General features: G+C 40.3%; 1 protein-coding gene across 4 annotated transcripts in view; it reads right to left on the reverse strand.

The window, feature by feature from the left end:
• LOC110829107 (protein-L-histidine N-pros-methyltransferase) overlaps window positions 1–16,179 on the reverse strand; it is a 174,798-nt gene that overhangs the window by 17,285 nt on the left and 141,334 nt on the right. For all 4 annotated transcript variants that reach the window (XR_015536304.1, XM_022062489.2, XM_087353319.1 and 1 more), the window contains one exon: window positions 9,409–9,618. Coding sequence is in view for 3 of the 4 variants with exons in the window: in XM_022062489.2 (XP_021918181.1) it covers window positions 9,409–9,618 (210 nt within the window). In the remaining variant the exon portion in view is untranslated. The remainder of the gene's footprint in view (window positions 1–9,408; window positions 9,619–16,179) is intronic.

The following is a 16,179-nucleotide window of genomic DNA, read 5'->3' on the forward strand; positions in this document are numbered from 1 at the left end:
CTTATTTTCTATTGCGAGTGGAAAGCACGGATCGGATCTTTTTCAATATTTTATTTCGGTCTGACCTCCAGGTACAACGTAACATTTTACATTGATCTCGATTTTCTTATTACATACCAATATTTCGGCCTATATACATTGTACACATCTAGGCGTTTACTTCCTTTGAAGGCTGCCAGGGTGGCACACGTGGGCTCAAAACACCCTATAAGCCACGAGCGTGGCAAGGAAGGGTCCCGCTTCCTATTTCAATCAAGTCCGAAACTGCATCTGCACTCTTAAAACAAGACGATAATGCGCGAGACATCGAGACGAGGCGAATGATACTGTTTGAGCAGCTCAGGGGAACCGACACATTAAAAATGCTTTCAGAATAATTTGATTACCATTTTAGTGACGGAGCGCCTTACCTACAAACGTGTTCCAAATGGGTATATCAGGGGTGAGTAAATTTCGCGAAACAAAGAGCCACATACAAAGATATTCAAGAGTCAGCATAAAATCCTCCGAACTACGACATTTGGAAAACGAAGAAACGTAGAGCTCAACAAGATCCATGGAATATATTTTATGTCATGCACGATAATCGGTTTTCTAGAAAAATTATCTTTCGATTTGGGAGTCACGTAAAGTACGTTCTTTATTGGACCGTTATGAATAAAATTAAATACACCCGACAATTTTCAGTGCAGCTCCCAATACCAAAATTAACCAAATTCAGATGGTTAGTTAGAATGCAATACGTGGATGGTCAGCCTTTCCCGCGCGCCAGAATTATTCATGTAATTTATGATCTTCTGTTTGAGCAAAGTGAGCACAAAACTTAAGAGCGATTACTAAAATTGTTCCTACAGCTATGCAACACGCCATAAAGCATGCAGATGAATGGTGATAAAGCACCATTCATGCATTCTCACCACAAACTTCACGATCCGGCTGCTTCACAGCCGGGAAAAAAACCCGAAGAACTTCCTGGACAGGAGACAGTCTGCACGCAGTTGCGAAGGTAAAAATACCCTTGTCCCTGTTGGAAGTTGAACCCCGGTCGTTCAGTCCACAGCCAGATACGCTACTAATTGGCTGCAATGTTTGCCGAAATGCTAGATAATTATCAACATTCGAAGGAGCTCATCCCCGAAAGGCAAAACTATACTTACTTCATAAGAAAATTACCGGTCACCAGATGGAGACAGGAGTTTGTACTGTTGATTGCCCATTCGCAGAATCCTAACTTTAATATCCAAGTACAATATGAAACAATGCCATTTCTTGAGTAATTCGCAAATATTACTTCCTCTTGGCTCTGTGGGGAGCAAACTTGTCTCGCATATTTTTCCCACAGTATTCTAAAAAAACGTATTGTCTGTTCCTTGCGACTTTACTTTACTGTCCAGGTCTTCTTTGTCATCATTTTCCTCGCATGTTTCTGAGGAACTGGACAACCCCCCCCCCCCCCCCAACACACACGTAGCATTACCCACGCTCCAGCACACACGTGTGCCACATATATATCACGTAGCGAGTAGCAGAAAGACTCATCCATGCATACGGAATGGACACCTTAGAAGCCTTTCATGTGTAAACACGTTTATTGTGTATGTATGCATATCCATTGCTGGGCAGAGCGCATAGATACTCCATTAGTTTCTGCTTCCTTCTTATATTTTTTCCTTTTTCTCCCTTTCTTCCATTCCCCTTTAACATTTTACATATTGCTACATGGACAGTAGCCATATACACTGTTAAAACGTTCAACTGTTTCTCCTCGTTGTAATATCAAAATTACATACGATATTTGCTGTGACTGCTAAAAAAGACAAATTCTATATGCAAAAATACACGCCAGTGTAATAAAGGTAAAGTTATTCCTGTACTTAAGAACTACGCCATGAAGACATGAGACTACGTGGAGGTCGAGGCATAGCTCTACACAATCTAGATGAAGCCGAGTGATCAGTCTAACGCCCCTACCGCTAGACCCCAGGTGAAAGTGACCCTGGGGCCCATTAGCCAGGAGGCTGGGTGAGAATCACAGCCGCTTGTGGTGGAGGTAATGACGAACAGAAAAATCTCAGCCCGATCGTAGAACTCTTAGACTCGTTACTACATTGACTGAGCCGTTCACATGATATGTGCCAAATGCGCATTTGAAATAAAAATACAGTGCTCGTTAAGCTGAGCTGTAAAAAAACAGACTTACCATTAAAATGCATTTCAATTTTAAATGTAAAGTTAATTTTTTCAGTGACTACAATGGGAAGGCCTATGTGGGGAGTAGAGGACAGACTTCACGCATTCTTAGCTTCGGAAATTGACAAAGAAATGCAATCGATGTCAGGTATCGATCATTTGTTCGCGGAGAAAAGTGTCCATTGGATAAGAGGCCGTGTGAGAATCACAGCCGCTTGTGGTGGAGGTAATGACGAACAGAAAAATCCCTCCTTATGCCGAGAATCTAACCTGGGACGTCCAGTTCGTTGCCAGCCCCTTTAATGACTTAGCTAACCTGGTTCACATTTAAAGGAGCTACACAGATATTTCCAGGGATAACAAGATGTATGTCTTGAGTGAAACTGCTACCTCGCGAATTCGATACAAAGTTGCGATGTCTGCGCAGTGTAGGCTACTAACAGGGGATCTGTGTGGACAATACAAGAACATATCGTCGCCTATAGTAATACACTGTTGTATTTTGATTACAGAGATTAATTTCAATTTATTCCAAGTATTGATTAGTGAACTGGAATATTCTTTTTATGTTTTCCATTATTTTTATTTACGTTTCTAATTTCTATTAAATGTTTCGACAAAGCGTACAAAGAAGATGTACAGAAGGAAGGTAGGTAGGTAGGTCCGTCCGTCGGTACAATGTGGAGATTTTGATGAAATTCTATATTAGAATTTTACATTAAAAGTTGTGGAATAAATCTAATTTTAATTCACAACGGTCTAATATATGGCTCTTACTTTACAGGGCACGCTAATCGAACTACTTACATTTTATAGAGAATGGTGTGTCATACAAAAAAATTAGCGCATAACATAAACGTAACCCTTGTTAGACCTAGAAATGCTTATCCATTGCTTACGATTATATTGTACATTGCCAGTTTCGGGATACATGTAATATACAGGACGTTTCGAGAGCAGAGAAAACTCGTAAAATTTCGATTTGGCCGTCCAAATGGGTGAAGTAAGATATTTGGATTAAACCATTAGGTACTCTTCCCGAAAAATCAGTTTTATCTAAAATTGTCTTCGATTTCGCACATATGAAACGAAATAAACGTATATTTCTCAAGCGACGTGGCGGCTTTGATCGGCCGAAGTGGGGCTCGGAATCTGTTTAATAGGGGATGATCGCTGCCTTCCATTGTAACTTACGCTCTCCGACTCAAAAGAACGATAAACTGGCGTGCATACGCATCACAAATCAATAAATGGCATGTATGCGCATTACTGAATAATGACTAAAGTTCGTTTTAAAAACTGGCGTACATATGAGACTACTGACCCGCAGAGGAAAAAAAGGAAAAAAGAAAGGAAAAAAGAAGAAAAAAAGGAGAAGAAAAAAAGAAGAAGAAAGAAACAAAGTGCATATTCATGTTTCGTGGCCGAGAGACGAATCCATAAAATGCTAACAAATCCTTTCAGAATACAAAAATTTGTGTACTTCGGAATGATAATAGCAGACAAATGATATTCGTGATTAAATTAAGAGCAGAATGTACTCCAAAAATATATACTACAAGAAATTCAGAATCTCTGACATTCTAATCTCGTACCTATTTATATTAAAATGTAATTTTCATACACAAATATAATCTTGTTCATTGCCGCATATACAGAGACGGAGCCGATCAGTTTAACCAAGTTACAACTACGTTAACTAACTAACTGTCTGTCTGTCTGCTAGTTCACAAGGGTGTGGAGTGTTTTAGAGCTCTGGGTCTTACAGATCCTAACTCTGCTACATGGGTCTTGCTTCGCGGTGTTTCAATTACGACTTACCAAATGCATTCAACATATAACATAAAATGTGAACTGTAAACATCTTCCATTTATTCTTAATTTATTTAACGTCGTCTTCTCATCTGCATAGATTATTCGTATCTGGCGTCGAAAAGAAGAATGATTATGAATGACGAACTGGAAAGGACGAGCAAGAAAGCGGTGGCTGCCTACTTTAAGGCACTGTCTCATCATTTGTGTGGGTGGAGTGGGGAAAGACACAACAGGTCTTGAGCATGATAGCTGGTCCCCGGGTATAAAGTCAAACCCAAGGGCATTAAGGATGATGACAGGATTAAATTTGTTTAAGATACGGTCCAGTGACGGGTTGTGAACAGGGCAATGAACACATAAGGCCTGGACTTTCTTGACCAGCTGAGCAACTATCAGCCTCTGAATAAGAACTTTGCTTCATGGAATTAGTTATTTAATAAGATCTATCCCCATTACCAAAGCATTTAAGATAATTTGTGACTTTTATTGACGGTGTCGGGACTGTCCTTTCATTTCGAATGCTCTTTGGCAAAAGAAAATTCTCACTTTCCTTTCACAGAATTTTCAAAACGAAGGAAAGTGTAAGAAACTGAATGATGAAAACCAGAGTGGCCTATACTTTTCTCTCTTTTCCTTCCGCATGCCTATTGTCTACTTTCAACAAAAGCAAGCAGTTTACAACAACAATGTCACGTCTCAAGGTGACGTAGTGTTTCTACTAGGCTTCTACGAGATTTTTCTTCCAGCCTTTATAAATTTTCGGCGTTTAGCACGACGCCTCGGACGACCGGTCGCAAGATTTTTACCTACACGAGACAGCACAACACAGATAGACGCGGACACACATCCGTACCTCTAGTGGGATAAGAACCCACGATTATTTTGACACTTATGGTCACATTTCGTCACGCCCTTACAGTACGTCACTCCTAGTCACGCCTTGTCATGCTTGGTCACGCTTAGACACTTTTCAAATCTTCGTCGTATTTTAACACTTAAGCTGACCTCTCGTTAAGCCTTTATAGCAGGTCACGCATAGACACGCGTTGTCACGCTCGGTCATGTTTGGTCACGCTCTGTAAATCTTCGTCACGTTTCGACACATTTGGTGATCCCGTCACGCCGAGAACGCAGATCACGCTTAGTCGCGCAATGTCACGCTTCGGCACGCATGGTCACTAAGTCACATTTCGGCACGCTTACGTTATGGTAGGTATGGCAAGGTTCATTTTTGATACTTTTCAAAACGTTAGATAAAGTTAGGACAGGTTAGGTTTGGTTAGGTTAGAGTAAGTTTGTTTTGTGGATTTTGTTAGGTTAGGTAACGTTTTGAAAACTGTTGTTACATTTTGACACTTATGGCCACATTTCGTCACGCCACGCCTAGTCACGATTGTTACGCTTGGTGACGCTTTGCAAATATTCGTAACGTTTCGAAATTTCTGGCCACATCTCCTCACTCCGTTACAGTACAACACGCCTAGTCACGCTTTTGTCACGCTTGGGCATGCTTAGATACACCTTTCGAATCTTCGTCGTATTACAACACTTAAGGATACTTATGGAGACCTCCCGTCAGTCCTTAATAGCAGATCACGCCTAGTCACGCTTTGTAACGCTTGGTCACGCTTTGTAAATCCTCGACGTTTCGACAATCATGGCCACATCTCGTCACTTCGTTACAGTATGTCAAGCCTAGTCACGCTTAGTCACGCTTAGACACTTTTCGAATCTTCGACATATTATAACACTTATGGATACTTGTGGAGACCTCCCATCACGCGTTAATATCAGGTCACGCCGTCACGATTTGTCACGCTTGGTCACGATTTGTCACGCTTGGTCACGCTTTGTAAGTCTTCGTCACGTTTCGACACATTTGTGATCCCCTATCACGTCGTTAACGCAGGTCACGCAATGTCACGCTTCAGCACGCTTACGTTATGTTACGTATGGCTCGGTTAATTTCTGATACTTTGCAAAACGTTAGATGAATTTACGACAGGTTAGGCTAGGCTAGGTTAGGTTAGGTTAGGTTAGGTTAGGTTATGTTAAGTTATGTTTAGTTAGAGTAGGTTAGTTTGTTACATTAGGTAACGTTTTGAAAGTATTCGTCACGTTTCTGCACTTATGGCCACGTCTTGTCACGCCGTTACAGTACGTCACGCTGTCACTCTTGGTCACGCTTTTAAAGTCTTGGTGATGTTTTAACGCTTAAGGCGTCCTTTCGTCAGGCTTTCAAAGAAGATCACGCCTAGTCACGCTTTGTCACTAATATATTGAAGATAATGGAGTGGACAGCAACAGCGGTAGTGATGAATCGAGTGATATGTCAGAAAGCGATGGTCTGTGAGGAGTGAAAAATTGTAAGAGGACCGAAGAGTTGTGAAGAAGATAAAATTATCTAATACTCTCTGCAGTGTTAATTTTCTAGTGATGTGTAGTGTAGTGAAATCGACTTTCCTGTGTTACATAACGTGGTGATATTTTATTTGTAGTGTACTGTACGCGACCTGCTGCCATCCCTTCCAGCAAATTTCTGGTAAGTGACTCGCTCCGAGGTTCCAAATCACAAAGTTTAGTGGCCAAAAACGCTGGAACGCAGTATACAACAGAAGCCATGTTCATGTGTGCGAAGAATCAAGAAAAAACGGTTGTATCTTCTTTCGCTTGTCCAGCAACATAGGAGGAACTAGGATAACAGTTAAAGAATATAAAAAGTGGGCTGTTTCCGGCATCAAATGGACCGGGAATATAACATTATGGGTGTAGGGGATCTTGTTTGTGCCACATCGTTAAGCAAGTCTGTTGTTTATATGAGAAATGCATAAATGTGCGATCAAAAAAACTTGTCACAAGATTTTCCTCTAAATTCTGAAACCTCAAGTTAAACAAATTCCATTCAACACGAAAAACTTTGGGGCAGTTTCATCCACCGCCCATCCTTACAACCTATTTCCTTAAATTCCGTCTTAATGTTATTCTCCCCTCTACCTCTCAATCTTCCAAATGACGGTTTTCCGCGAGACTTCTTCGTGAAAATTCTTTTGCATTCCGTATCTTCCAAGCCCATCGTAAGCTCGATTTCAGTATCCTAACAAAACTAGCAGACTTGTATGAACTTCACAGTTTCTCGTTCTGTAATGTCCTAAAATTCCCGCTTATTTAATCCTCCTTAGTTTCAAATTACATCCTAAACACAATGAAACAAATCTTTCTACAAGTGAAATTTCAGATTGTCACAGAGGCGAGTATGAATATGACAATCGTCTGAGAGATTGCTTCGTGTAGTCTCACAGAAGTTGAAATACGTTTCTGAGGTTCTTACTGCCTCAATCATCAGGGCACGACACGGTGGAACATCCCAGAAGACAGCCATCTTCATACTCGCCGTCTGAGAAGCTTAAATATAAACTATATTTGAGGATGTTTATTAGTATTCGTTACATGCTAAACAACTCTAAATAACATTGACGACTTACTTCTTAGCAACTATGAATATGAACACGAGACCGAAAACACCGACACTCGACTTCGGCTCTCAATTTCAGGTCGTCTACTAGTTAGCGGCGGCTTGTTCTGTTCCCATAAACACGAAGGGAGTGAATTTCTAATGGAAATCAACGTCTAAACAATGCCTCGTTCCTGTCTTGTCGGGCAAAGTCGCTTGCGAGAAATTTGATTAAACGTGTCCTTGCACGAAACGAGTCAACTACCAATTTTATTATTATTATTATTATTATTATTATTATTATTATTATTAGTGTTCTGTCTGAAGACAGGTCCATATGAACATGATCCTTCCATCCTTTTCTCGGACTAGGACCTGTTCATATACGTTCTTGACAGATGATCCAGAAGTGGTTTGCCATTGCCTTCATCTATGTGTGAATGGAGTAATTGTTGGGATGCCACGGAGAAACCGGGGAAGCCCCCGGAGGAAAACTCCGTGTTGCCTAGACCACGGCCTTGCCCAACACAAGTTATAAATTCGGGCACCGCCGGGAATCGAACCCGAGACCCCAGGATTACAAGGTCAGCGTTACCAATTTACTCTTTTGAAATGTAACAGAATCAAGATTATACTCGACAAGAAGTAGTACTGTAATAAAATATTAAACAACTAACTCCATGGATTACAGTCAATTTTGTGAAGCAGAGAATGAAAAAATTAACATCTTTTGTGGAATCAAAAGGTTCCTTGCAATGGACCAGCCATTGGAAACTATTCCTTTAATCCAACACACTCTAAAACTATGTTCTTTTAAGATACGTCCCAATATTATCCTAATATCTATACCTTGATCTCTCACATTTCTTGTATAAATTTTAGCTTCTATGTTTAACATAGAGCTACGAAAAAACGAAAGAAATTTTCAAACGTTGATCCAGGAACTTGTCTGATTTATCGTAATTCAAGCTGTAAGGTTTGGGCTTAGAGTTTTCACTAGAAGAAAGTAACTTTCAATGATATCTACAGACTGAAAACGTCTAGAAGTGTAGATGCGTTAGTGTTCCGTCCTGACACTTTTGACCTAAAATGATACAAATCATCTCTCTTCTTGTAACCCGCCTTTTCCCCAGCAATTGTTGTCCAAAACCTGGTACCATATGTGTATGATTTGCCATGTTGGAGCAACATTTATGGCAATGAAAGTGGGCTCTTTGCGGGGCCACCCGAATTTTCTGTCATGATCTCTCAGGGTAGACGTCCGCAACTGAATATAAAGTGGCAGAAGAAACCGGAGATTCAACACCACTAACACTAAAACCTGCCATTCGACACGTTCCTGAGCCAGAATCATTCATCTTCCTTTCTCACAGCCTGGCTTTCTAAGATCTATCATAACCTCATCCTCTTATCTCATTGTCGGTCTTCCAAGTTGTCATTATCCAAGATATTTCCCCGTGAATAATCGGCATGCATTCATTTTCGCCCATTCTAGCAACATGCCCAGCCCATCCAGGACTCTAAAGTTTACTATTATTATCATCATCGTAAATGCCCTGTATAAATCATGAATGCCCCCATTATGTAGGCCAAATGTCATAATTTGCCTTTATATTTCATCTTCCTCAGGCCCGATTATTTCCCGAAGCACTTTAATACTCACACTTGTAATTTATGTAGCTGCTACTTCCCTCACTGTAAGAAACCATGTTTTACACTCACAAAAGAAACTGGCAACATCGTTTTGAATATCCCTATCTTCAGCGTTTTGTAAGGTGGACGAAATGTTAACAGCTTCCGAACTGAATAATGACATTTGTTTCAACATAAATCTTACTTCGACAAATCTGTTGGAAGTATAACTTTCCCACATCGTAAGCAAACTTAGACGTTTTCTGACGGGACTACACACAATCAGGACGATTATAAGTTGTCTGGAAAGCAAAACTCACTGGAAACCTCTCTTGGCAAGAATCCATCGCATGGGTCCCGAGATTTCTGTGACGTAAACATTGCTGAAGAGCGACGCCATCACCTCTGTGGTCTTGCCGTCGCCTGCACCTAGGTCCAGCAAGGCGCCACCACACCAGTCCTCTGCTACTCCTAGCAGTCGACGGAACTGATCCAGCGAGAACACGAACATGGAACCTCGTCCCAGCAGTCTGTCAACAACACGAATATCTACTTACTTCAACGAAAACAAGTAAACTATGTACAAACTAAAATATTATTTCAGTGGTTTATTGGTCTTATTAAGTATGTCCATGTCACCACGGTATGGTGAGACCTCAGGTTGCGTTTGGAGGAGAAGCCATCCATATATAGTGGAGGGGGGAGGGGGGTAACTCTGTATATATTGAGTAATCAGTCGCGGACAGACAACAAGGGTTGTTCCTCCAGCTTGAGAGTTGGATGGGGCTAACAGCTCCTCACCGTAAAAAACAACGTGTTACGAAATGCTACGCAGCACCTCGAAGAATAGTGGGCTTTTGTGAACACGACATGAACTTTGGGGTTCCATAAACGGCTGGGAATTTATCATAACCATTCGGTTAAAACTGTATATAGAATGTGGCAAACAATTATAATTTGGTTTTATGACCAGTATTGCAGAACTGCTGAATTCCAGCATGCTAACCCATAAGTTACAATGTATTTCATTGTTTTGTTATAAGTTTACAAGATATTACCTAAATATGACCTAACTATAACATTAACAAACAGGGATTTATAGGACTGGGAGTCTTTGCTTTAGGAAAATATGTTTTATGAGCTGTGACCTGAAATTCTTGTTTACCCTTATTTCTTTGTGTAATTTACCACCTACATAAATGTTCACTTCGTAAAATGTGCCAATGCCAACATGATGTCTGGTTAAGATATTTTTACAACGTATACAAGACAAGCTTCTTCGCCATCGCACGTGGAAACAACTGTGAGTGAGGACCGCCTGGGTGTTAAGCGTCATACAGCGACCAGGTGATCTTGCAGACTTCTCAGTGATTGAGGGTGTAACACATTGAAACACAGCCATAAAGAAATGGCCAACATTTTTCTTGGACTGTTTTATTAACGTTAGCGAAAGAGCGCATTGGTGTATTTGCATGACGTCCAGCACGCAGGTCCGGTTTGGATACGCTGGTTGATAGCTATACATTATGTACCTTGCTAGCAGTACGGCATTCCTTGAGTTCCAACGTGGTCCCCCGCCGCCCCTGTAGCCAGTATGTTTATTTATTTCGTTCGTGGTTCATTTAACGACGCTTTCAACTGCTACGATTATACAGCGTCGAATGGCAGGATGATAAATGAATAATAAATTGGAAATAATGTATGCTATCTCTATCATTATCATTATCATCATCATCATCATCATCATCGAAACCACTGTGAACTCGCAAGTATTCAAAGACAGTTATAAGAACAGGAGACTCGGTGGGCCCGAGGGTCAGTTCGTTCATTGTGCCAGGAACTCGGTAGCCAGCCACTTTACACACAACATTTATTGTTCACCGTAATTGATGACAAAGCAAACAGAATACTATTCTTCTCCATGGAGAAAAGTCCATCTTATAATATGTAAAATTGTTCTTTTGGGTTTTCTCTGTCGTTATAAAACTATACAACTACCAAGGTTTCGGAAGCTGGATTCTGCTTTCGTCTTCAGGTAACGACCGGAAGCAGAATGCACCTTCCGAACCGTTGCAATTTCATGATTTAGGCGACGAAGTCCAAAATAACAATTTTACGTATTATAACGCACGATCGTCAGAAATCTTAGGACTGTGAGAGTTTATCTTGATAAACTGAAAGTCGCTCATTAAATATTATCCTTAGAGAATTAAACTCATTCCTTAAGATCCAATTCATTAGACGCCCACCTATGCCTAGGTCTTCCAAGATGACTACTTCTTTTCTCCTACATGTCCTGCTTATATAACATCCAAATAATATTTAATGAAAAGTATGTATACACATTTTGTTGACATACCGGACTCGGATAGCTATTCAATTTGAGTTATCTGCATCAATTTTAATATACACAAAGGTAACAGCGTAACACAAAATACGTATGTGTGTAGTATAGTTCTAGAAGCAAAATCATCCTCCATAGGACATTTTACAGTAAAACTGAACCAATCAATCGATAGGGTACAAAAGTCCAAAGCTCATAGTCTGTGTACAGTACCCGTCATATATTAGGACAACATCTTACATGGCATGCAAATTCTTTCTCCAAGTTCTGAACCCACGTACTTACATGTACTTTGTTAAAACTCGCAGGCATATTTCGTTCAAATTCTCACAGCTGGAAATCGCGATTTCCATCACGCTATGGATTAAAAAATTCAAAGGCTTTACTGTTATATTAATCCCTGGGCTCAGTCCCAAAACCCTGATGGCCAAACAACACGGAACTGAACAGCAGCTTGTACTGATGTAACGAAAAGTGTGCACGAGTACTACTTATCATGCAAATCAGATTGTTTCGTCTTCCAGGTTGCTATATAAAATACCAAGATTAAAATAAACGAAACTATAATTTTGCCTATTGATTTGTACGGGTGTGAAACCTGGTTTCTCACATTAAGGGAAGAACACAGATTAGAAATATGGGCTGAGGGTGACAAGGAAAATATTTGGATACAAGAGGATAATGCATAATGAACAATCTTCACAAATAGTGTAGGATGATCAAATCAAAGATGATGAAATAAGCGGTGCATGTAGCACGCATGAGGGAAATGAGAAATAAACACAAAATATTGGTTGGAAAGACTGAGAGGAAGAGACCACTCAGAAGACCTGGGCCTAGACTGGAGAACAGGTAATATTAAAAAGAATCTTATGGAAGCAGGGTGGGAAAATTTGGATTGGATTTGTGCGGCTCAGGACAAGAAAACGGTGACGAGTCCTTTTAACTGGGATGTTCCACCATGTAGTCCGGTAGAAACTGACCGATTCTGAGAGGTGTTTACTGCCTCCATCATCAGGACAAGACTACACTGCGTAGCATCTCAGAAGATACGTAGTTACCTTCAAAGTCGCAGACGTGAAAACCTGAACTCTCGACCGCTACATTGACGTTGGAGAACTCCAAAGTAGAAGAGTGAATGGTCTATAGTGGCATGATGGCCATACCCATTTTCACGTAAATCCGTCATTTAGTTGACAGGCTGTTAGGACAGGATGAGCAGTCGTCTAACCCGTACCTGTGTTGTCACTTTCTTTCCTGATCTATCCCATCCCTGATCCAAGTCGAATTCAGCAAGCAGGATTGATTAATGGAGTATGAATAGGCAGATATACAAAGTGACGTCTGAGTTTCAAATTACTGTACCTCACGAAGTCCACACCCCGGCGTGGTGTGGGCCGAACACTGACATAACATGGGCTCTGGATAATGAAGGCTGTACGTTGTACAGTCGCAAGGACTGCAACGGGGACCTGGATGCTCCATTAAATTTAAACGGACCTCTTCCACTGGTTACAGGGAAAAATGCAAATGAGGCCATCTTATGAACGACAATCATGCACGTTAACTGCATACTCTATTTTAATGAAAAAACCGTACAATACACATTTCAAAGTAATCTACCGTCACTTGCTTGAAGGGACTGAGAAAAACTGGGTTAGGATACTTCGTTCCTAGGCGGAAATTTGATACTGAGATCTCTCGAATACGAGCCGGAGAGCTGCCCACTGCACCGCACTGTCAGGTTCATTGGGAATCATGATTATGAAACGAGATCCGTATCGATGCCACGAGATAGCAAAAGACGTTAATATAATAATGGATTACTTTTTACCTTAAGACCAGAATCTGCTTGCTCGTATAGGTTTATCCAAATTTCAAAATATCTTTAAAGCCCACAAGAAACACATCCAAACTAGGGAAACAGCCAATGTAACGTAACTAACTCCATAAAATAGTGTCCTTGAAAAGTTAACAGCAGCAGCAAGAAATTCCCCCAACTTTAGGAATTTCGAAAGTTCAGTACTGTCTTCACAAAAGCCCGCCATTGGTCCCTGTCCTGATTCAGATGAATTCAATCCATACCTCTAAATCCTATTTCCCTTCCAAGATCAATCTGAATATTATCCTGTCACCTACAACTATTTCTTCCAAGTAGCCTCTTCCCTTCAGGCTTACAGGCAATCAAAATTCTGTACGCATTTCTCATTTGGCCACGCGCGCTAAATTCCCAGCCCTTTGATTTGATAATCCTAATAATATGTGGTGATTATGCAATTTTCTCGAAACTGCTGTCACTTCATCCTTCTTAGGTACAAGTATTTTCCTACGCACCCTTTCTTAGATATCCTCAACCTGTGTACTTCCCCTGACGTGAGAGACCAGGTTTCACACTCAGATAAAATTATAGTTTTCATATTTTAATCTTTTCCTTTTAGATAGTAGAAAGGAAGATAAATATTCTGAACTGCATGGAAAAAGGCATTCCCGGAATTTAGACTGCTTTTAACTTACTCGTGAATGATACTCTACTATGTCAACCGTCTAACACTCAGCGGTAATTATATGACCCACCTGATTTAACAGCCAATAACTATGTACTTTGTACATACTGGCTTCGTATGATTTTCACTCTCCAACAGCGATTATTTCCTTAACCAGAATTAACAATCTTCATAATGAATTGTTGTGTTTACTTTGTGGTACGGACTGAATTATTAAATATTGTTTAGATGAGCTTCGGCTTAAAAGGGGTTATTAGCTACCTTCACTGAATAATATTGCCTTGCAGTCTGGTGACAAGACATGGATAAGTACTTCGTTTTCTCTACGTTTACTTCTTTAGTAGCATTTAACACAGCTTCTGTACTTTTCTTTATGACATTTATGTTTTCACCCAATAAATTAACATCAGCACAGACGATGGTAATTTATTGGGTAAAAACATAAAGAGGTACATCAGTTTACAGTGTGTAATATTTTAGGGTACACGACTGTACAAGGAAACAAAACAGGCGACTCTACAGACAGACAGACAAACAAAGTTGTTATAATATAAGTACCTAAACCATGATGATTCACCTGCTACAGCCCTTCCCAAGTCACTAATCATCCATCAAGTATTATCATCAAATATTTGAAATAAAACACAAACGATTCGTTTCCGCCATGTCTGTTTTTTTCCCTTGTTTTAGGAAGTCAGTCTGTACCCCTCACTCGGCCGTTAGACTTGCTCTGGGCTTTGAATTTATGCGATGGAGTCACGATAGAAAACTAACCAAACAAGGACCAGATACGCGACGCCTTGGTCCTAAACGTAGATACAAGTCAACTCAAGTAACCAAGAACAATTAATTTCCCCCGCCTTTAAAAGCTCTAGCTCTTCACTAAATTATTTTTTCTTCGCTCCCTTTACCACCCTGTCCATTGTTTCGGTACAAGGCGCTGAAGGGTGCAAGTGTCTCTCCCCTCCCTAACCGTATCACACAGCATCACCATCAATAAAACAAGCGTATCGATAAAGTACAGAGAAAGCCTTTGCTCACATAAATATCAGTGGTTTCCTGAACATAAACAAATCGTCAGAGTCCGAAATGTGACTAAGCGCAGTGGCGTAGTTTCTGTCCCTTATTCTGGAGACCAAAGGACCGGATTATGGAACTTCTGTATAATAAACAATCGTTCTGTATTATCGTTTCCTGTCTCCTCTCTACCTCTAGTTTATAGGATAACAATGCCTTTACAACAACAACTACATAGGTCATACTGTGAATGATGATCTGGAAAAGATACAAAGAGACGCGGGAATGAGCTAGGATACTATCCTAGAGTTTTCCTTTGCCTTTTCAAAATTCCGACAAGTCGCACTATCTCGAATCCCTTCTAATCATCAGAACAAAATTTTAGGATGCACGTCATTATAACCGTCGCAACTCTACATAAGTCTTTCATCTTGTCAATTTCGATGTTGCCCAGCAAAAATTTAGTATGAACTTCTTATTTTACGTACAAGCTACCTAATCATAGCAATCGCCCTTCTTGATATAAATATCTTACTGATCCTGGACGAAGATTACAATTTCTACAGCTCCTCGTGAAATTTTCTTCGGTTTTCTTCTTTCATCTCTCGTAATATTCTCAAAGCACAACATAAAAAATAGGAGATTATTTTAAAACAACCCTTCGAGTTAAAAATTCTGGGCAGCCATCGACTGTAACATGTTGAGGTTGAGAAGCATGACGAAACTAAATCTGACAATCAACAGCGATGGGAGGAAGCTGTGCAAGACTGGCTAAGGATGAACACAAAGCTGGACCAAATCAATGAGAACGGGACGATTACGTAGGAAGACTGATATATGTCTACGGCGCGAATATTGTCAAAACTGACAATAGAACTTGCTCGAGTTCCTTTCCTATTTACTTTGTAAACAGTCCCACATTCGTACTATAACATTTATGTACATAATGGGAACAGTACATTTTTCGCTTCTTCGTAACTACGTACAGCTCGTACTTAGCCTATATACAACGTGACAGGATATTAGTAGATGCTAACGCTAGTAAAATTCATTGTTATGATAGGATGCAAATATACTGAAGTATTTATACCATAATTTCACATTACGGCAAGTCTAACTGTACAACATTTGTTTTTTGCAACATCAAGACGACGAGTGGTCGTACACCCCCTAACGGCGTCCTTACTCAGAATTTCAATTAGCTGAAAACGGAAAGTAAGTTGCCG

This window comes from Zootermopsis nevadensis, unplaced genomic scaffold (assembly GCF_977971745.1).
Source record: "Zootermopsis nevadensis isolate Lab colony 2312 unplaced genomic scaffold, Znev_1.0 Znev_ptg000022l, whole genome shotgun sequence".
NCBI classification, from domain to species: Eukaryota; Metazoa; Arthropoda; class Insecta; order Blattodea; family Termopsidae; genus Zootermopsis; species Zootermopsis nevadensis.